Genomic DNA, 23,649 nt, shown 5'->3' on the forward strand with positions numbered 1-23,649 from the left:
CTTAATATAATCCACAACTACTCTTCATTCCTTCATAAAGTTGATCCATGAGTATTTATTCATGGAAGAGGTCTTAGTGGTCATCTAGTACTATCCATTTATTTTACAGCTAAAGAAACCCCAGCTAATGTCAGCTGGCTTGTCCTCCAACCCAGAATCTTCACAAATGAAGTTTCCCTTCCAACGGAAGCCTAATTGAGAGCCAAGTCTACACTCGAAAAGATTTCCCCACTGAGTCTAACTTTGCTATCCAGTGTTAAAAGGGAATCCAGTGTCTTAAATCATAGTATTAGTAGTAATTCCTTCGTGTACATAAGTGCACAACATTTAGGTTCACCTCCTTCACAGTATCTTACTGATAATATAAGAAAGCAGGATGACAGATTCATTTCACACAAAAATGCACTCCTTCAAAATAACAAAATAACCAGAATTCATTTTACTTCAGATCCTGAAAGTCCAGCATTAAGAAACATTAAAAAGGCCAGGTATGGTAGCTTCATGCCTATAATCTCAGCAGTTTGGGAGGCTGGAAACAGGATCACTTGAATCCAGGAGTTCAAGACCAGCCTAGGTAACATAGCGAGACCTCATCTCTATTTAAAAAAAAAAAAAAAAAAGCTGGGCATGGTGTCGCATGCCTATAGTCCTGTCTACTTGGGAGGCTGAGGCGGGAGGATGGCTTGAGCCAGGCAGATAGAGGCTGCAGTGAGCTGTGACTGCCCTGTTGCAGTGCAGCCTGGGCAACAGAGCAAGACCCTGTCTCTAAACAAAAACAAATTGCATTTGAAAGTTACTTCTTCTGAAAAGATAATTCTCTCCCACATTCCACAGTAAAATAAATGAATTCATTTTGGCTGACTGCTGTTTTGGGTTATTTCCCCATTTTTCTTAGATGTGTACAAAAAATTAGTGCTGATGATATTTTAATCTGAACCCTCATCTGCTCTTTTGATAGATTTTTTCCCAGAATTTTTTCTGTTAACCCAAGCCCACACAGCCAGCAAAACTCCCAAGAATCTTGCCGCCAATTTTCCTTTTCAATTGTATAAAGTTTTGAAAGTTATTGATTCTGCAAATGTGAAAAATTAACTTATCAAAATATAGCATACATAAAATGGGAACTGGCCAAAGAAACACAAAGAATATTGTTTTAACTGGAAGTTCTATCATTAACTGCTGCAATTACTGTATTCCTGATATGGCTTTTTGCAATATATTTATCACAATATGGGAACGGTTTAATCTACTCCATACAGAGAGCAGTAGGAGCTCTCAGTGGCCTCAAAAGATGATGGTTCTTGCCACAAACAACTAATCTAAATTTCTTGCAGATGGCAGGCCTAACTTTTTCTCTCTAAAAGGAAATAACTCTCCTCCAAAAGTCAAATTTGGTTTTAAAACTGTGGTGTCTTTAACCACTTTTTCCCCCCAGTTTTTCAGTTGACACTTTGTCATGAGTTACAGTGGCTTGCATTAATCACTCTGGATTCATAAAGAAAATATTTTGTGGTAGTTGACTATCACATGCAAGAAACTAAGTGCCCTTTGCGGGTGACTGCGCAGGTACCTCTGATTTCTTGCCAAATCATTCAGAATGCCGCAAATCCATTAAATCTCTCCACAGGGAGGAAAAAATTCCCGCATTCTAGAGAGAGAATTTATGAGTTCATTTCAATCACCACAAATGAAAGCCACCCTTAATATTCATTAGAGATTTTACAGTGGCAATATACATTATCTATTCATATGCCCCTCTAAAAGGCCAATTTCCCTTGAAACCTTGCATGGCTCCAAGCCACTCCTTGTAGAAACAATGGCCTATGTCCAAGTGGAATCAGGGGAGGCAAATGGATGACATTTCCTTATCCATTGGTAGTAATTCCACTAAGCCACTATGGTGGCTATGAGTTTCTGAGCTTTAAAAATTAAAGGACAGATTAGGAATGTGCAGTCATGTCATTGTATCACTTCTCTGCTGTCATCTGTGACCATATGCCCTAAATTGAATAGAGCTTTTCGGTTGGCATCACAAGAGGTGACTTTTGAAACTGACATTTCTTTCATTTGGAGAAATGTATATGTTGGAGACATAATTCTATGAGCCTGAGTGCTTTCCATTAATCTCCGTCTTTCTACCACCATAGTTCACGCCACCATCATCTTTCATCTGTTTTCCCTGCAAATCTATTTTCTTCACTGTATGTAGAGTGATCTTTCCAAAATATCAACTTAAGCCTCATCTCCTCAACAAATCAACAAGAAATGCCAAAATAAGCCCTTGGCTTAAAGCAGTTTTTGCATAGCTTCCTCATTGCTTTTAGGGAAGACACAGCAAAACAGCATAACCTATAAGACCATATGTGGTCTGACTCCTTCCTCAGTTTTACTTTGTCCCACATCTCCGTGTTTTCTCTCCCAGCCATTGTGAATTCTCGTTCTCCTTATTTGGAGTTAGTTAACTCTTCTCTTCCATCACATTTGAACTCAATCATCACTACCCCGAAAGCATTTTCTGACTCCTTCACTAGGTCAAATTTACCTATTATTGGCCTTCACAGAACCATGTAACAATCATAGCTCTTATCAAATCTGGCATTTCATGTTTATTTATGTGATTAAATATATTTTTGTTTCCAATTAGACTATGGGGTTTACAATAATCTGCTTCTACCCAACAGTTTATCCTCCTTATCTGGCATGATGTAAATACTCAAAACAAATTGTTGAGTAAATGAATAAATCAGCTCTTGATTTTAACACATCTTGTGCCCTGGCTGAAAAAATCCTTTCTATGGGTGAGACATGGCTTCCACTGGGGTTGGGCTTGATGTGAGCTGTGAGCTGCAATAAAGCCATATTTCTAGTCCAATTATTCATCAGTATGGTTGTATTTAATAACTGGGAACCATGAGATGCATAAAGATCTTACACTGAATATTCATAAGGGTTTTTAGAGTGAATTCAACCACTTGCTTTACAACTTCCCAGGAAGGAGAGGGAACATGAATTTCTTTCCTTCATTTTTCATTCTTTCTGCAAAAGGTGGTTATGACTGAGCGATATATTATGACTTTGAAATAAAATAGCATGAAATGCATATGTGATGTGGCTATGATAAAATATATGAGAGGAGTTTTAAAAAGCTAACTTCATTTTACATACGCAAGACACTGTCAATACAATCATAATTTGGGAGGTCAGAAAAGGGCAATGGTGATGCCAGCACATACACTCCAGCCTCTTCTTCTTTTTGTCTGTTTTCCCTAGTGACTCAGGCACGGTGTCGCTAAAGTACCCCCAAGAAGCTAAAAGTAGATTCTCACCCATTGCTCACTGTATACATTTCAGTGAGTTAGCTCCAGTTTTCTTATTTCCAGGGAGATAAGTGGGCAAACTATATGAAATAATCTTAAAAACTACTGGAAACCACCAACGTAAATTCAGTGCAACATTTTCTCATGTAATACAGGATTGCTCGGAATTGTCGATGGTGACATCCTAATGCAAGAACCTATCTTTGTCACCATTGTGGCCACACAGCTCAGGGAAATACCTGATATATCATAGATACTATGCTGTTGTTTACTGAATGACAAATAATTAGAAACATAATAAATTATAATTAAATGATAATAATTTCCCTTGAAAATAATAGCTTTTCTTCATTAAGTTCCAATTAGGTGTCAGGTACAGTTAAACATGTTACATACATTATCTAGTCCAATTCTTACTAGAATTCCACAAAGAAATCTTTGTTTTCCATTTGATAGATATGAAACTGAAACTCAGAGAAATGAAGTGACTTAACGGTTACACAGACAGTCAATGGTGAGGCCACAGTTGAAGGCCAGGCTTATTTGACTCATGGAGTTTCCACCATATGCTGCTTCTCTTTACTGCCATGGTTATTTATATATCTGCTGCAAAATTTAAAGACAGCTTAATGACAGGAAAAGTCTGGACTAAGAGTTAGGAGGATTATGTTCAGCATCAGCTCTGCCATCATGTGCTTTGGGATCTCAGGTAATTCACTTAATCTTCATGCACCTCAGTTTCTTTATCTGTAAAATGGCAGTAATACTCTGCCTAATTCATAGAGTTAGCATAAGAGCAAATGTGAGAAAAGCTATATTGCACCTTGAAGGCAGGGTCTCTAATTATCAAGCTGTTAAACCCCTACTTTTAATCAGCACTTTCACAGGCAAGATGTCATTTTATACTGCAAGCTGGGAACTGATGTTTCCATTTTTCTAGATGAGATAAGTAAGGGTAAGTTACTAACCTAGTCTAAAAAATTACAAAGCTAACTGTCACAAGAACGGAAAACCAAACACTGCATGTTCTCGCTCATAGGTGGGAATTGAACAATGAGATCACTTGGACATGGGAAGGGGAACATCACACACCGGGGCCCATTATCGGGAGGGGGGAGGGGGAGAGGGGAGGGATGGCATTGGGAGTTATACCTGATGCAAATGACGAGTTGATGGGTGCTGACGAGTTGATGGGTGCAGCACACCAACATGGCACAAGTATACATATGTAACAAACCTGCACGTTGTGCACATGTGCCCTAGAACTTAAAGTATAATAAAAATAAAAAATAATAAATAATAAAAAAAATTACAAAGCCATGATCTTTGCAGAAAAACTTTGGATTTTATGTATATTTCAGCTTACAATCCTGCTCTGCCACCTGCATAAATCAGTTATCCTCTTTGAGCTTCAGATTTCTACCATTAAAATGGAAATAATGATACCATGATACCATCTTACTGAATCATAACCCAATTAAAAGAATATATAAAAGTACCTGAAATAAAGTCAAGTGCTAAGTCAATGGTGACCGTGATTATCACAATGTGTCTCTGTGCTGAAAACAAGATTTCAAAGGCATGGACCACTCAAGGTGGCACCTAGTGTGTATGTGATGATGGGCGGGGGTCAGGGTGATGGTTGCAAAACAGATGTCTCTCTCCAACCAAGCACTCTTTACATCGCATAGACCCTGATCTTCTGCTCCCTTCTACCGTCTTACTTAAACTTCACCCATCCATTTTTTCAAAGCAGGCTTTCCTCCTCTGAAATAGCATGTAAAAGGATTTTTAAAGTGCTTCTGGTTTGAATGGTGAGAGCTCCTGAGAATGAAAATGAAAATTCTGGTTCATGAAGAAGTTTCTGTAGCCCTGAACTGAACTCATATGCATAGTTGCTGGTTCTGGCTTACATTGCTTAAGTTATGGCTGATGCATCCAAAGACCATGAGGGAGAGAGAAAGTAGATGGGATAGAGAAAGTGTAGCTGTTCAGAAAACAAAACAAAAACAAAAACAAAACCCTAAACCTAAACCAGCTTAGGTAAAGGTAAAAAATGTAGAAATAAGGCCAACATGCGTCATCTGAAGAAAATTGCTTTGAAAAATTAGAAAGAAACCTTTATGTACAAGTCTTTTTCTGCACATATAATTTATCTTCCTCATTGTATCCTTATGACCCAAACTATTGAAGACAGCAAGGATCTTAAATATGATCAATATTCTCCTCCATTCCAAAGATGAGGAGGTAGAAGCCCATGAGATGAAGCAATTTGACCCAAAAAGATACTACTATGACAGAGCTGAGCTCACAGCTGACTCTTCTGGCTTTGAGCAGTATTCCTTTGAGGGTATAACACAGCCTCTAACACACCATGTTGCACATGCAAAATATGTCTTTTCTATAGTTTGCTTAGCAATATTTGAATTATGAACATATTTCTTTGCAATAAAAGAAAATTTGGCAACACTCGGAGCATCTGCCAAGGCTCATTATATGTTCTAATGAGCTCATTCAAATGTTCTAACATTCAGGCTTCTCTCCTGCCAAAGATTGATGTCCAGCTTTGGTGATTTGCTTCCTTCTGTTGAAGCATGAAAGAGAGGCTCTAAGTAAAAAGGCCATTTAGGTCTCTGACGGCTAATGAGCAGATTGGGCCCCCCTCAGATTGTCCATAATTGTCTTCCTCCTACTATTTGAGAATCCAATGAAACAAATTCCAACTTCCGTTGTGAAATTCAAAATGTAGTTATAATTGATTATCATGGATCCTATTTCATGATCATAAGAACTAATCTAAATTATAAATGTTTTATGATGACTAGGAAGATTTTACTATAAGGAGTATCAATTCAACTTTCTTCTTAATATGATGCACTTGAGTAAACAAGCACACGGTGAAAAACACACGAAGAGAGAAAAGGAGCAAAATCCTTAGGGTAATTCATGAAGAAGAGGGATTCTTGGTTTCCATAACAATTCTATAACTCGATCACAGGACTATTATTTTCACATATGCATGAAGTTTGTGTAATTGGGAAAAGCCAAACATCAACCCAAACGATTTGACTGGTTTGAATGCTGTGTCTCAAAAGTCTAATCTAATAATATCTCTATTATCTTGGGTTTCCAGACTAATACTTCACACTTACAGAGAAATTACATTTTGTCCTTTTATCTTTATTTTTATTGTAAAAGATTTTATTGGAAAAGACACTTAAACATTTTATGCCCATTTACGATTTACTTTCTTCATATTCAACCTAAGGAATTTCCATAAACCTGACATCTTCTACTATTATAATATCTCATATTTTATGTGTTTATTCTATAAGCTCTTCTTTAGCTAATAAAAAATGTGTTCACATGTCTGGCTAGACCTTTTTTCAAGCTTATTTTATATACAGGTACTACAAAGTGTTTGCCATTTTACTGAATTTTTACACCAAAAATTGCGATTACTTATTCTTCCATTTTACCATTTTCTTTTAATAAGATCTCATAAACTCTCTTGTCCACCCCTTCTCCTAACACACATGCATACTTCTAAGGCTCCCAAGTTCATAGGCTGGATGTCTTAGGAGGCACCTTACATGACTTTGCTAAATGAGTGAATAAATGGACAAATGAATGAATAAGCTATTGCAGAATCTCCTAATTTTCAAATTCTTCTCTCTTGGGTAAATACTGATTCTCCTACCATCAAACATTAAATTGGTCATAATTAAAATTTCATCATATAAAATTGTCATAATTAATGATTATTTTCTTGTTCACTTTAAATTTATAAAATTATTTTTAGAATCTTGATCGTCAAGTATATTAATTTCAGCACAGACTGTAGCAAGTATAGATATGTTTTGGCATTTTTGTATCACATTTTCCTATTTATCTTTTTGAAATTCTCAGTCCAGATTGCCATTTATGATGCTTTCTTTTCCACAAGTGGTCCAAATATATTTGCTGAAACTTTTTACCTTTCCATCCCACTATAATTCCACTGCAAAAAAGTAAAATTTAAAGCTGTTCCAACAAGCGGTTTTTGATGTTGGAGATGAAACACAAGGGTGTTAAATTATGAGGAATTATGTATTGATAGTTCATAGCCTACCTTCTTCTGGGTGGGTGTGTGAGCTTTCTTGTTAGTATGCCTTATCGTTTACCAGGTCCAAAAGTAATACCGCCCAGCACAAATGGGAACACACAGGTTTTTTGGCAGGAGCCTAACATCACTAAAGCACAAAGAAAATGAGAAGAGAATCTGCAAATTGTTTTTCCTTTTTCCTAAACCATGTGCCTCCTTACTCACTGTCTTTTCACTGTTCCTCTCTAGCCTTAATTCTTTCCTTGCATATTTCTAGTTTTCAAAGTCTACATCATGGATTCTTACTCATTCACCTACACTTTGAAACTTCACTACTGTTCACCAGATAGGTAGAGAAGAAAAGGAAGGCCAAAATGAGGAAATAATATGAAGATATGAAGATGGAAAAAATATCATTGTGCTTGATGAAAAGATGATACTCACTTTATCTGTAGTAAAGAGTGTGCAAAAAAGACCTGTGTGCATCTGGTTAGAAGGAAGAGTAGGTGAATGAGTTTAGATTTGACCCTGTAGGTTGTGGGGGAGGCGTTTAAAGGTTTGTGAGGGGAGCAGTGACATTATTAGATTTGAGCTTCAGGACCATTAATCAGGGTAGCATTTATCAGTTAGAATAGTCAAGAAAATTAATCTGTTAGATCAATCTGATAATGGTGTGTCATGTTGATTGAAGGGGGAAGACCAGGGTCAGAGAGACTGAGAGAGACTGCCAAGGGAGAGAGTAGAGAGACAAAATGGAGGACACGGACGGACAGCTTATCCTGGTTCCGTGGTCTGTCTCCTAAAGACGTCTGGTTTTCTTGAGACCTATTAAAACCTTTATACAACTTAACAGTGAAGCTGTGTATCCCAAGAGCACTTTCCCATGTCAATAATTAGCAGTTAGCAGGCTTCCTGTTCCTCCAACTGAAACAGTTGCGTAAAGAATTTTTCCATCATCCACACGAGTTGTCACCATTGTGATGAGTTCATGCGAGATTCCAAAACAGCCTTCTCATCTTGCCTTAGATACCTTTAAGTATAGCCTTGTTTATGTTCTCACCTTCAGATGCTGTAATATCAACTCCACTCATTTTTCTTTGATTTTTGTCATATGATTCTGTCTCTCACTATTAAAATTTTTCTCTATATACTATGTTTGAATTCTTCTATAGGCAGATCTCTGTTCTGTTTTTTTGGGTCTTTGACTTTGCCTCTTCCTGAAAGATCTTTTTTTACTGTCACTTTTCAAACATTTTCACACTATTTTTATGAAATCAGGTTCAAAATATTTTAGAAATTTGAGAGGAGGAATGGATATTTGTTCCTTGTTCATGTCTAGATTGTATCTCTTTCTTTCTCTCTCTCTCTCTCTCTTTCTCTCTTTCTTTCTTTCGACATAATCTCACTCTGTCACCCAGGCTGGAGGGCAGTCGTGCAATCTCGGCTCACTGCAACCTCCGCCTCCCGGGTTCAAGCGATTCTCCTGCTTCAGCCTCTCGAGTAACTGGGATTACAGGTGCATGCCACCATGCTGGGCTAATATGTGTGTGTGTGTGTGTGTGTGTGTGTGTGTGTGTATATATATATATATTTTTTTTTTTAGTAGAAACAGGGTTTTACTGTGTTAGCCAGGATGGTCTCGATCTCCTAACCTCGTGATCCGCCTGCCTCAGCCTCCCAAAGTGCTGGGATTACAGGTGTAAGCCACCACGCCTGGCCCCATTTCTTAATCTTATAAAAATAATTTGTTTATCCTTATAAATCTGAAAAGGTCTCTCAGATTTTGAAAAATATATGTGTCATTATAAAAACATTATATGAAAGGAAGATTTTGTCTCCTTCACAGCCCACAAACTCTATCCTTTCTTACCCTCATTCCCTACCAAGCCTATGGCTCATTTTCCTCCTTTTGTTAAGATGTTCCATGCTCTTAGCTTGCAGAGCTTCATAAGTACTCTTCAGTTATTCTTCTTATAAATTGATTTGAAACACTTGGCTTCAAAGATTATTTTTGGTCACCTCCACTATTCCCTTTCTTAACATGCCTCTGAAATCCCCTCTCAACGCCACTCATCTCAGATGGTAGAAAAGATCGTCATCCTTAGTTTTTCCTTTCCCATTTCTCTTGTGGAGTATACCCTTTCGTAAATCTGATCTTTTACCTCTCTCAATTTATATCAATTCCATAATCACATATATTTCTTCACTCCCGGATCCCACAGACATTACAAACAACTTAACTTCATGTTAAACATCTCTATGTGTCTCATTTTTCTGTTGACTTCTGTGAAGAGCCCTTGACAAATAATACATTTCCCTGTCTGATTCAGTTTGTTTATAGTATCGCAACTGAATAAAATGTTCCAATCTTACAGACCTCTGGGTGCTCTGATTTTTGCAATAAATATTTCTTACTACAGATGAATCCCAACAGTATTTCATTAAACTTTTCTAATAGATACTAATAAACTTGCTTAACTAATGGATGTTTTTGGTATGCAAAGAGTTACTCAGAGGAAAGAAAGAGAGTGAGTAGGACTGAAACTACCTTACAGAATCGGAATTAGTGGGTGAAAGAGGGTAAGACGTTTACTCAAGCTCACTCAGCTGGCAATGTCAGAGCTGCATTAAATCCATCAGCACCCACCTTGAGAGTGGGAGGCTACAGTGGGCTTAGCAGGAAGCATACCTGGGTGAACAAGGACTTTCTCAAAGATGAGTTAATTTCAGACCACCTAAAAACTCTGATGTAATAATAGAATCAAAGACACCAAGTGGATCACAAGGTCAGGAGTTCGAGACCAGCCTGGCCAACATGGTGAAACCCCATCTCTACTGAAAATACAAAAATTAGCCAGGCGTGGTGGCAGGCACCTATAATCCCAGCTACTAGGGAGGCTGAGGCAGGAGAATCGTTTGAACCCAAAAGGCAGAGGTTGTAGTGAGCCAAGATCGTGCCATTGCACTCCAGCCTGGGCAAAGGGAGAGAATCAATCTAAGAAAAAAAAAAAAGAGAGACACCAGAATGTACTATTCCTAAAATTTTTGAAGTCAAGGAGAAACTAGTGTCCTTGTAGATCGGATTCATTTCCCATGAAATGTGGGGTTTAGGCCCAGCGCCATCATATCTGCATATCTTGGCACATATATTTTTTTAAAATATAATCACACTCTTACCCTTTTAAATTGCAAAAATGTCGCCTCTGACTACCTGCCATTAATGGTAAGTAACGTTCATTACAGAAGCATATCTTTTCAAACCCCAACACTGCCTTCTTTACATTCTATAATATGAAAGTTAAATAACCGAAATAATAACCCTGCAATTACTATTGAAAAAAATACCAGCTCTGCTGAAATGAAACTGGATATTTTTCACTTGTTGTTGTTATAGAATATATGTGTAGAATACAAAAATAATAATTTGCACTCATCCGACTTCTTTCACTTTAGCGTCTCAAATCCCAGAGTGTAAGTGGTCTCATTAAGTTTACCAAACCAATTTAACTCTAACATGCTCTCGAACCCCCTCTCCAAGTCCACTGAGGCTTTTCTGTCACGAATGCTGAACACTATCATCTGAAATTCTGAGCATTCTGTAGGTATGTTTGACCTTCTGCAGATAAAACTCACTTAATCTTTAAGTTATATATTAAAATAGACAAAACTACCTAAATAAAAAAGAAAAATATGACTATTGTGTATTTCCCTACATCTACACACATCCACAAACACTCACATGTACAAAATAACTTAATTTATGTAGAATTGGATTTATTAGAATGAGGAAAGCTTTGGCTATAAGAACAGCTAGAAAAACAAGAAGAAATGCTTTATCTGGATCTATGGAAACAAAGTCCATTGGTTTCTAAGCTCCATTCATTTAGGCAACAAGTGCTACCCAGATATTTATTTATTTATTTCTGTTCTGCATTTCATGTTAGAAAATGCTTACTTTTTTTTTTTTTTTTTTTTTTTTTTTTTTTTTTTTTTTTTTTTTAGAGACAGGGTCTCACTTTGTTTCCCAGGCTGGTCTTGAACTCCTGGGATCAATTGATCCTTCCACCTTGGCCTCCCAAAGTGCTGGGATTATTGGTGTGAACCACCACACATGGCCAATTGTTCAGGTATTCATTGAGGGCCCATTATATTATAGGAACTATGGAGGATACAAAGATAAGTTATTCCTCAGAAATATACAAATACTGAATTAATTCCAGCACAAGTGGAGTATGGTAAGTTCTATGAAGATGAGGGCAGTGGAGATAGCATCTGGCTGTGTATCTGCAGTGCCTGATATTGTGAATAGCAAATAGTAGGTGGCAGGATGTGTTTCATGAATATGTACTGAAAGAATAATGCCCTCAAATAATGTAGAAGTTCAAAGGAAGGAGGGACAACTTCTGTCTAGTGTTACCCGAAAAGCTTTCTAGATGATGAAGTATTTGATCTGAGTCTAAGGGTTGACGGGATGGGTTCTAACAGAGAGAATTCACATACCAGGCAGAGGCCATCACACAGTCACAAAGATAGAGGCAAGAAAGTGTGACACAGCCTTTAGGAATAGCAAATCATTCAGTTTGGCAGTTCGGCACAGGAAATCAATAAGGTGGGGGTAGTACACAGACAAGACTGAAAAATTAGATTGAGTCCAGACTGATGAAATCCAGAAATGCCAAGATAGGGAGTCCAGATTTTATTCTTGAAGGAAACTCTATTTGTGTTCAGATGCCTATACGACAGCTTAGCCACTTGCCAAGGAGCCATCAGCCTTGATCCTGCTTCTGAAGCTGTCAGAAGGAGTCATCAGAAGCATGCCCTAATTATATTATCGGCTACTCTCCAAGAAGCTACTCTAAGAGAAAACCTGCAAAGTGCAGCAGTCCCAGAAAAGAAGATGAAGACTAAAGACATGGATGCAGCTGGAAACCATCATTCTCAGCAAACTATCGCAAGAACAGAAAACCAGACACTGCATGTTCTCACTCATAGGTGGGAATTGAACAATGAGAACACTTGGACACAGGAGGGGGAACATCACACACCCGGGCCTGTCGTGGGGTAGGGGGAGGGATAGCATTAGGAGATATACCTAATGTAAATGACGAGTTAATGGGTGCAGCACATCAACATGGCACATGTATACATATGTAACAAACCTACACGTTGTGCACATGTACCTTAGAACGTAAAGTACAATAAAAAAATTAAAAATATAAAAACAAGAAGGAGAGATATTTAGAAATGATTAGTATTGGTCAGTTTCATCAGTTCTAAGTCTGTTATCAGACACCTGTTATATTTACCATGATACTTCAAACACAAGTTACTTTGGTTCTAGTCTTTGGAGATTTAATGCACAAATCTTAAAAGGTAAAAAAAGTTCCGAGAGAAAATGTGCCTTTTCAGAGACCTCTAATATGTTATAAAATGTAGCCTCTGTCTAAGAAGAGACTGATTCTTTGAGGAAAATGGTAGAGTAGGCTACCTGGATACACAAAATTGTCCCATTCATTCACTGAAAACACACATGACCAGGAGCTGTAGCGAAATAAAGTTATAAAACATGCCTTGAGCAATTTACAATGAAATTGAAAAAAAAAAGTGCCACTCTTAAGTACTAGAAGATTTATAATATTTGACTTTAGCTTCTTGACTATTTCCATTTTTTAGTTAAGAAAATTAAGATTAAAAGGTTTAAATAACTTATCCAAGCCAAAAAAAAGTAGCACAGCCAGAATCCAAATCCAAATTTGTTTGACTCCAGAAAGCATACTGTTTCTCATGTATCATATAATAGGCTTAGAGTCTGCCCTAGTATATGGAAAACACTCTCATGCAGTAGCTAAAAGCAGGATCTCTAGCTAAAAGCAAGACCTAGGTCGTAGGTCTTGGCTCTACCTCCTGTTAGCTGTCTGACTTTGCACCTGTTGCTAACTTTTTATGCCTCCATTTTCTCAACTGTAAAATGAAGGGAAATAATATTTCTTTTCTTTTTCTTTGAGACGGAGTCTCACTCTGTCACCCAGGCTGGAGTGCAGTGGCGCGATCTCGGCTCACTGCAAGCTCCACCTCCCGGGTTCACGCCATTCTCCTGCCTCAGCCTCCCGAGTAGCTGGGACTACAGGTGCCCGCCACCATGCCTGGCTAATTTTTTTTTTTTTTTTGTATTTTTAGTAGAGACGGGGTTTTACCGTGTTAGCCAGGATGGTCTCAATCTCCTGACCTCATGATCCGCCCGCCTTGGCCTCCCAAAGTGCTGGGATTACAGGCGTGAGCCACTGCACCCGGCCGGAAATAATATTTCTTAAGGTAATATTTCATAACGTAAGTCCTTACCTTATAGAGTTGATGTGAGACTTAAATCAGATAATACATACAAAATGCTTAGGAAAATGGCAGGCTCAAAGAAAATGCTCATTAAAATTAGCTATTATTTTTCAGTGAAATTTCATTATAATTGCAATAATTTAGACAATCCACTTCACGTTTTCTTGATCTCAGTCAACACACAAAGTCTTCCTTCAATCAAAAAGAAATCCCTGGAAACATTTTATGCAGTCATTAATTTGTGCACAAATGAATATCTGAAATGTTAACATGGGAAAAAGTCACAAGAGTTTGGTTGTTTTTTGAAAAGACAACTTTTGCTCTGGTAACTTTTCTGACACTGATAAATTTGACTGATTAGCACTTTTGCTATCTGTTTCTTTCCCGACAGTACAAAACCCCAGATAAGATGACACATTTCCGTAGCTTGCAAACTTACCCATGAATGTAGAAGATCCATATCTGAGCAGGAAGACTTGAGACTTGTGTGGCGAATACAAGAGGAGCAGTGGCCCCAGGGTCCAACTTGTGCTATTTGGAAATCAACACATGTCCAGAGAGGGTTTTCAGGAAAAGGCTTCCACCGATGCCACATGTAAGCTTCGCCTTCATACCAAGCTAATTTATCTTCCAACTTGCAGTCATTTAAAGTGCTCGATCTGCCCAGTGATGCAGAAAGAGTATCCGATCTGATCTCCATTTCTTCCTTCCTCCTTGTGCTAACACTACTCACTTTCTTTTCTTGGGACTTGGTTAATTTCAAACAAGAAATCAATGTGTCATCTTCATCTTCTGAATGACAAAGAAATGGGTTAAAAACTATGATTATAATTCTTCCCTTTCTATGAGAGAAATAAATGAAGCGCACTGGATAAACCAAGAAGTCATTCAATTTTACAAAATTATTTACAGCAGCATTTATTTAAAAAGTAAGTTATTTTGCTATACAAAATTTTTTGTTTTATAGAAGTCTCATTTTTCTGACATGTTTGAAACCATAACTATTGATTAAAGTCTATCTCACTGGAATGAATGGAGGCCACATACAAATAATATGCTGAAAGATATTTGAGAAAAAAATACAATTTTTTTTTAAATGCACCTTTATGTTTCTATTATTAAATATGTTTAATTTTAAGGTCATGTGTATAATAAAGAATTATAAGGAAACAAATACAATTATATGCCTTACATAAAAGAATGAAATCTCAGTGGATATGGACTGAAATCCTACTGGCATTCTGAAATTGTCTATTTTAATACCAATCTGCCATGAGATTTATGCACGCAGTGTGTCTCAGAGTGAAATAGTTTTTAAAAAGCAAGAACGACAAAACCAAAAAAAAGGCATATCTGTAATACTATAAAGTTCATTTGTGAGATCTATATTTACACAATGTGGCAAAGACTCTGATGAAATTTCTAGTAATATAGAAAACAGTTACAGAAAATAGAAATATATATCACCCAGAGTCAATTGCTCTGTGTCATGGAATCCCTTTAAATCCAAATGTTTAATGAGTATTTTAAAAAGAGTTTGATTAATTAAGACATACCATTATAAATAAATAAATGAAAATCAAAGTTGCATGCCATGGACACACTAATTTGCTATGCTTACGTCGAAATTCAAATATATGGTTTTCTATGGCCAAAGAATGAGAACGGTGGACACTGCTGAGCCTCTCGCTCTCACTCTGTCTCAGAGCCTGGTCTTGAAGGGAAGGAGAAATGGGGTGGGGCATAAATACAGGGTAAAATTCAGGAATAGATGGGGATGTCTGTTTCAAAATAACTTGGCAATAAAAACAATCCTCAATGTTTAATGATTATCTTAAGACCTTATCAAAATGGGCTTCATTAATATATGCTTCCTTAGTTCTCCCTCAAAGGAATTGTAACAGCTTATTGAGTTCTTACTTACGGAGGTTTATTAATGTCGGTTTCACCTCATCCAGACTCTGCACTCTGGCTTTCTTAGTCCAAACCAGTTTCTGTAGCCGCTTTAATGTCCCCATTGATTCCACAGGGTCACCACCCGATTTTATGGCCTAGTACAAACACAGCTCAAGGTAAAGACAAATTATTCTGCACAAAAGATTAAATATAAAATATGTTGAGATCATAAATGTGGAAAAATTAATAATATGACCTTAAAACCTGAAGCCTGAGTCCATTTAAGCAATAACTTGAAAGCACACCACATTTTTTGGGTTCAAAATTGTGAAATACGTTACAACTGTCCAGTCATACTAAAGCAGAGTGGTTTTACCAATTTTTTTTTTACTTCAAAATACAGCAAAATGGATTGAATTCAGAAATATCTATAAATGACTCACTCCTGCCCACTGTGAAACAGTGGAAAAAAACAAGATCTTTGCAGTGTAATATAGATGGAACAAGAGGTTCAAAGTTGCTATTTGCTAGTGTTGGAATAGACCGATAGTATGCAAAGTCTACCTGCTAATATTAGATAAAGAAGAAGGTAAATTGTCTTCATTTTCTTTTTGGAAATTTGTGGGCAAACAGCATTTGTTTCAAGTATGAAAATTTTTCAGATAACATACTTTAAAAAAAAAATAGCCTCTTACTTTGTAGAAGATATGCACTAAGTGAAACAAAAGATAGCCACAGCATACCACATTATGTTTTAGTATATGTGTCACTTGTTTATTGTGACAAAATATGGATAAAATATAATTAACATTGCATTAATGACTCTTGTTTTCTTTAAAAAGATTCAGGAATGTTTCCCACTAGTTTACGGTTGAATTTGTACTTATATAGCTTTTACTTATTATCTTAAGGATAGTTCCTCTTAAGGATTTCAAAATACTTTGGAAATTAACTCTTTGTGTGCTAAGTTTTACATGAGTTGATAAAATCATTGTGCTTTGTTGAATTCACTAGATGTGATGTAATACATATAGGAATACTTTTTCATCCAGAAAGTTCTACTCAGAAATATTTCTCCACCTGCTTTTGTCTCATTCTTTCCATTGAACAGCTGATAAATAACATCTACAAAGACACTGCAATTTTCAAAAGGTGAATATTGCCTCCTCATTAGTGTTTGAATGAGACATTTATAATAATGCTTTCCAAGCCTTTGAAAGAGACTATAAGCCCAAATAAATGTTTGGAAGTAAAGAATATCCAGCATGAAACATTTCAAATCCTTATACTCAGCTGTTATCTTTGGTCTTTATGATAGACTTTGAACAACCAGCATAAACTTGTTGTTCTGTCTCTGCAAAATAGCACTTACGTAGGAAATGTGACGTTTTTGTCAGAGGAAGCCATACCTTTTTGCGTTAAATAAATGGGAAAATATTGAAATCATTTTAATCTTTTAGAAAGGACTGTGATGAGATATGCTTAGAAACGCAAAATCTTCCCTGTCTTTCCAAAGGCCGTGCTCTGTTCAACACAATTTCTATTGCTTACTTTTTTGTATTATTTCTCAGTGTTTCTTTTAGTGCTTTCTGAGTTACTTGGTTTTATAGACGCTTTACAACTTAGGAAAGGCTATTTTCTACTCTTTAGACCCTTTCAGAAATAATAAGATGACATTGCACAGCCATTTTTTCTTTGCTGTGCTTCTACTCTTATGTCAACTTCTTGTTACGGCCAAAGCTTAATTGTTCCACTGAAACACTGGCAACAAAAATCACCTTCTCTTTTCCCTTTGTGAAAAAGGCTTTAATGTGGAGAAAGGTATTGTATACCAGGGAAACGGAACTTTGTATAAATGATTTTCCCCCAAGAGGAACTAAAGCATTTGGAAGGTATCTGAATTCAGATAAGTAAGATCTCATGGCCTAGAGGTTTTAAAACAAACTGACCTTTCATTATTTTGTTCACACTCTATTATAGCCTTTAAAATCATGATATTGTTATTTTTTGTATCTTTATTCACTTTGAGTTACTAGACATTAGTCTACTGCATTTTATTTATTTTTTTAAATCTTGTGTGTCTAGATTGTACATGGCTTAATAAATATGTACTGAATATATATACAATCCTAATTTTATACATGTTTTATGTACACAATGGAGTATCCATAGTACATTTTTGATACTAGACTCTTTACTTTCTAATAGCAAAGTATGTCTGGACAACCTCCTCTTGTTAATACGTACTTCAAGGGATGAAATTTAGAGGTAATATTATTATAAAAGATATAGAATCATTAAAACTATGTATGAAAAAGAAAATGTATTCAGATTAAAAATACAGCCAGGTGCGATGACTCATGCCTGTAATCCCAGTACTTTGGGAGGCTGAGGTGGGTGGATCACAGGGTCAGGAGATCAAGACCATCCTGGCCAACATGGTGAAACCCCGTCTCTACTAAAAACACAAAAATTAGCTGGGTGTGGTGGCATGCACCTGTAATCCCAGCTACTTGGGAGTCTGAGGCAGGAGAATTGCATGAACCCGGGAAGCAGAGATTGCAGTGAGCCGACATTGCACCACTGAACTCCAGCCTGGGCGACAGAGTGAGACTCCATTTCAAAAAAAGAAAGAAAGAAAAAGAAATCCTCTAAAATATTTTTCAAATGATAACACTATTTATCTCATTTCTCTTATCTATTACCTACATATTTGTACTGAATGTGATTATGTTTTACAGTAACATGACTTTTAAATTCTAAATGTGTTCTAAGAAGATTGACCCATAAATTAAACCTAGCATTCAACAAATTGATAAACTTTTGTTGAGCACCTACTATATGCCAAGCACTCTCTCACATTCTGGGGATATGGCATAGAGGAAGTAATATGAGATCACTGTTTTTATCAAGTCTAATTCTAGAGGGAGGTGATGGGTGATAAACATATAAACAAGTATATAAACATAAGAATGTGACATAAGAAATGCTATATTTATAATTAACAGGGTGATTGAGTGAGGATGCAAAAGGAGGGTTTATTAATTTACTGATCAGGAGGAACTTCACTGAAGATACTAAAGCTGAGGCCTGAATGATGAGAAGGAACCAGATATGTGAAGGTTTAGAGAGGGTTTAGAATTCAGCAGTTGGTCAGAAAGAATATTTCCCCTGAGACTTAAATAAGAGAAAAAGTCAGCCAGGCAAACAGCAGAGAGAAGAGAAGTCTTGGAACACAATACAGTTTGCAAAGGTTCTAAAGCTGGAATCCCTGGAAGAATGCTTAGTACGTGTCCATGAAGGGAAAGAAAGGAAGAGTACCAAGAGATGAGCCCAGAGAATAACAGAGATCCTTCCAGGAGGCTTCTGTAGAGCAGATTGAAGAATATGGAATATCTAATCAGAGGATGACACAACTTGGTTTACAGTTTTGTTCCTCTCTCTCTATTGAATTTTGATTTTCCATTTCAGTGGACTCTTCCCAATAGCATTCAAATGTGCCTTATGTCATTCATCTTTACTTCACCATCTTTTTCTTTACCACTTTTTCTATCCTACGCATTTGTCTCAAAAACGTTAACTATGTATGCTTTCTGTAATTCTATTAACTTCTCATCCTTTTAATCTATCTCATCTATCAGCTTTCATCTTACCATTCCCTTTAAATTGTCCTTTTGATCTAATGAGCCATTCTTAAACTCCTTTACTACTTGACATTCAGCAATGTCGACCACAGTGACCTTCTGGAAACACTCTCTTTTCTTGGCTTCTGTGACACTGTGTTCCTCTGATTTTCCTTTTACTTTTTTTGGCCCTTCCCTCTATAACTCCTATATGCTGACACCTTCCTTTTCTTGAAATTAAATTTTGAAATTACTTAAGGATTAACTCTGGCCTTTTATGATATCACCATCTTTCTCTTCTCATGTACATGCATGCATACACACCACTTTTAATACCACTTATGTGCTAATGACTCCCAATTTCTTTCTTTCCCCAGGCCTCTCTGCAGAGCTTCAGACTCACATATCCAGCTATGTATTTAAAACAATTTTTAAGCACAATCAGAACTGACCTCTAGACCTATGCTCCGAATATGATGCTCATCCCATCTTCTTCAACTCAGTGAAGGCCGTCTTCATCCACCAAGTGCACATTCCATAACTAAGAGTTTGGCCTAATGTATCTTGAATGTTTCTTTTTCTCCATCTCTGTTGTTACCAATCTAGTTGAATTTTCTTTCATTGATACTACTGTCAAGTCTCTAATTGATTTTCTTTTCACTTTTGTCTTTCTAATTTAGAGTCGGCTTTGAAAGATGTAAATTTCCATCGAACTGGTAATTATATGTGAATGTAAATGTAATTTTTCATATGTATATATTTAACATGTATATACTATATATTTCATATATTTATGTCAAAAATAGAAATATCTTTTAGTTCATTTTGCTCACGCTTCCTTAAATAATATAAAAATTTTGTTAGAAGTACTTGGTTAAATATATCTCATTTTCTGACACTTTGCTTGAATATTAATATTAAAGAATAATTTTTAGAAGATAGCATCACTGAATTATTGAACTGGATTAGTTCTACAATCATATTTTATGAGTTGGGATGGAAATTATTAGACATCTAGTCTACCAGAGTATATAAAAAATGAGAAAACTCAGAGAAGTTAAGTGGCTTACTCAAGGAAAGATAATTTATTAATAATAGAGTTGGGATGGAAATAAAATATTCTGACTTTTAATCCAATGTTCTTTCTTACAAGATCTTTAAATGCCAGCATAATTACTAGTTATCTAGTATTGACAGTGAAATTAAGACCAACTAAATTCAGGGAATTTATTTGGAGGTTAAATATGACTTTCCAAAACAGAGGATAAGTATCAGGTAGACACTTTCAGATTTATAGGCCTATCCTCTTAAATATACATAATTAAGATGGAAATATACAAATATATGTGTGTGTATGTATGTATATACCTACACATATTTGCTGGAAAGGCATTTAAAGCTTTTAAATCTCTCCTGATTTTATCACTTCCTTTTACAGAAGGAAAATTTAGACTTATGGAGACTAACCAAACCCAGATTGCATATCTGTCTGAATTATGTCCTCTTCACTCCACTAATGAAAAGGTAGCTGAATAACATGTCAGACTTGAATGAAGCAAAAAACAAAACAAAACAAAACAGAAAACACTTTGTTCTTACTTTTCTTCTTAATTTCTGATTTAGAAAAATTTTCCTCTCTAGTGTCATATTTAACAAGTATTCAAATAACAAATCCTAATAACTTGATGTCTATTTCACATAATTTCTTCAACAGGAGAAATGGAGATTTTTAAAAATTGATATTTTGGTTTAACTTTAAAGAAAGCTATAATGGAAACTAAAACTTCAAGTAGTTTCATATGTATTATATTGACAGTTTTCTCTAAGTTTCCTGGTCTTATGACTCGTTGTTTCATTATTAAAACTGTGCCAGTGTATGCACAGGGCTTAGAAATTTTTTAATGCTCACATGTATTAAGTGAAAAACCAGAATGTAAATTTGTATAAAAAGTATAAATACCACTATATATGGCCTTTTTCTTTCTTTATATACTCTACTCTTCTTAGTTTTCTACAATGAAGATGTGTTAGTTCTGTAATTAGCATAATTGGGAGAAATTTTTTTTTTTTTTTTTTTTTTTAAGACACGGGTGTTGGTCTTGCTCTGTCCACCAGGCTGGAAGCTGGTGTGCATTTGCACGATAAAAGCTCACTGTAGCCTTGAACTCCTGAGCTCTAGTGATCCTCCCATCTCAGCCTCCCAAAGTGCTGAGACTACAGGCACGCACCATCATGCCCAGTAATTTATTTTACTTTATTTTTTGTAGAGATGAGGCCTCACTATGTTGCCCAGGCTTGTCTTGGACTCCTGGCCTTAACCAATCCTCCTGCTTCAGCCTCCCAAAGTGCTGGGATTACAGGCGTGAGCCATCACATATAGGAAGAAATTCTATAAACTACAAAATGTATTTAGAAGGGAGATTTCAATAATCCAATCTATCCTTGCTAAGAAGGACAGAAGTACTCAGTTTTTCTACGGAGAATTTGTTCTTAGCCACTTGAAAGGGAAGGTGCCTAGAGACAGGAAGAAGAGAGCTACTTTCATGTTAAAAACAAAATAAAGAAGAGTTTTTAAATGTTGAATTATTATTATTATTTTTTTTTTTTGAGACGGAGTCTCGCTCTATCGCCCAGGCTGGAGTGCAGTGGCGCTATCTCGGCTCACTGCAAGCTCCGCCTCCCGGGTTTACGCCATTCTCCTGCCTCAGCCTCCCGAGTAGCTGGGACTACAGGCGCCCGCCACCTCGCCCGGCTAATTTTTTTGTATTTTTAGTAGAGACGGGGTTTCATTGTGTTAGCCAGGATGGTCTCGATCTCCTGACCTCGTGATCCGCCCGTCTCGGCCTCCCAAAGTGCTGGGATTACAGGCTTGAGCCACCGCGCCCGGCCAAATGTTGAATTATTAAACTCCTAAATCTATATCTTCATTGTCTTCTATATAAAAGTGACTAGTCTCTATTCATGACCTAAAAAATATTCTAAAAAGATAATTTTTAAGGTCACAATGATCAATAAATATTTAGAAACTCAATGGACAATAATAAAACCAATGGGATTATGAACTAGAATTGATCAATGCAAACACATGAAAACAAATACATTTCACTTCAGAGGTTTATTTTATTGCTTTCTTGGAACTACAATTAATTTAAAAGATGATTTACGATAATTTACTTATGCAAATGAAATATTGATTGAAGAAATAATTACAGTTGGTGGGAAAATTGCCATGTTGACATTGGATATTCATATATCATTGTAATTTTAAAAATTATTATTTTTCAGTGATAGAAACTGAACTTAAACTAAGATTGGATAAGCACTTACAATAAAGCTAGGCAAAATTTTAGGTCATCGAATAGATGAGTAACTGAATGAATTAGTTAACAAAATCAAATATATTCTCCTAGAAGGCTTATAAGACATTTATTTATTCGTTTATCACATGAGGACCTAATTTATTACTGAGGACCTAATCTATGGGAAGTGCAAAGAAGAATGAAACGTTGTGTCTGCCTGTGATGCACATTGCTTAACATGAATACTAAGAAAAATAGTCATCTGTTTCTGTTCCTGTCCCCCTCACTGCAAGGTGATCTCTTTGGGGTTCTAGTACTGTTTCACACATATCACTTCTTAGAGTCAGTATCATCAATGAATATATTCAATCTGAACAGCTGGCCAAAAATACATCTGGAGGAAAAAGTTGATGTGTATCATATGAGAACTACAAATAAAATTCAATGATTATTCACAGGAAAGATTGCATAAGGTGGGAATAGGGAGGAGAAATGTGCTTGGCTAGAGGATTAGCAGGTATTTAAGAAGCTAAGCAGTATAATTTAGGATGTCTAACAATGCCATTTATGTAATAGTCTACTTCTACTATATAAACACTAAAACCCTTTCAAGTCCTAATATAATATTCTAGCTCCTCCTTCCTCTCAAGCAGATTTTGACATGTGTAAGTCTGGTCTTGGAATAATGTGCCCTCTGAGAACACAGTAAAAACAGAAATGAGTCTTTCAGAAGCCACACAGGCCCAATTTTCCATAGTGTAATGAAGTCGCAACGTCACGGCCATTTCTCCACTTCGGCAGGGGAAGCCAAGACTGCTTTTTGCTCACTGACCTATAGCTGAGGGTCAGTCTTTGAATGTGGACACACTGCCAAGCTAGCTGGGAGTTGCCAGGATTACACAAACCCGAGTTGCAAATGTGGGTTGTGTTGATTTAAGAGAAAAGGCCACAGAAGCCACATCTTTCTTACTTCCTGTGTAATATCCTCTGCTCTGAAATTTTGAAGAAGTTTCTAGAACTACTCATAAGAACATTTCTCTTTTTGGGTACACCTCCTAGCTGACCAAAATTTATGAACAATAGGAAATTTAAGAGCCAGT

At 36.4% G+C, this 23,649-nt stretch overlaps 1 protein-coding gene and 1 long non-coding RNA gene across 3 annotated transcripts in view; one reads left to right on the forward strand and one right to left on the reverse strand.

The window, feature by feature from the left end:
* Nucleotides 1-23,649, forward strand: part of LOC105483455 (uncharacterized) — a 223,265-nt gene that overhangs the window by 190,888 nt on the left and 8,728 nt on the right. The window contains exons 3-5 of one of the 2 annotated variants that reach the window (XR_988294.3): nucleotides 14,123-14,326; nucleotides 19,628-19,809; nucleotides 19,931-19,966. This is a non-coding gene — a long non-coding RNA (uncharacterized lncRNA). Of the gene's footprint in view, nucleotides 1-14,122; nucleotides 14,327-19,627; nucleotides 19,967-23,649 lie in introns of both variants that reach the window. The other variant, XR_988293.3, reaches the window with a different exon arrangement.
* LOC105483456 (SAM domain, SH3 domain and nuclear localization signals 1) overlaps nucleotides 1-23,649 on the reverse strand; it is a 155,062-nt gene that overhangs the window by 85,822 nt on the left and 45,591 nt on the right. The window contains exons 7-8 of the mRNA XM_024793314.2: nucleotides 15,656-15,782; nucleotides 14,171-14,523 (exon numbers count right to left, since the gene is read on the reverse strand). Of these exons, the coding sequence (XP_024649082.2) occupies nucleotides 14,171-14,523; nucleotides 15,656-15,782 (480 nt within the window). The remainder of the gene's footprint in view (nucleotides 1-14,170; nucleotides 14,524-15,655; nucleotides 15,783-23,649) is intronic.

The sequence above is a fragment of the Macaca nemestrina genome, chromosome 4, assembly GCF_043159975.1.
Source record: "Macaca nemestrina isolate mMacNem1 chromosome 4, mMacNem.hap1, whole genome shotgun sequence".
Taxonomy (NCBI): Eukaryota; Metazoa; Chordata; class Mammalia; order Primates; family Cercopithecidae; genus Macaca; species Macaca nemestrina.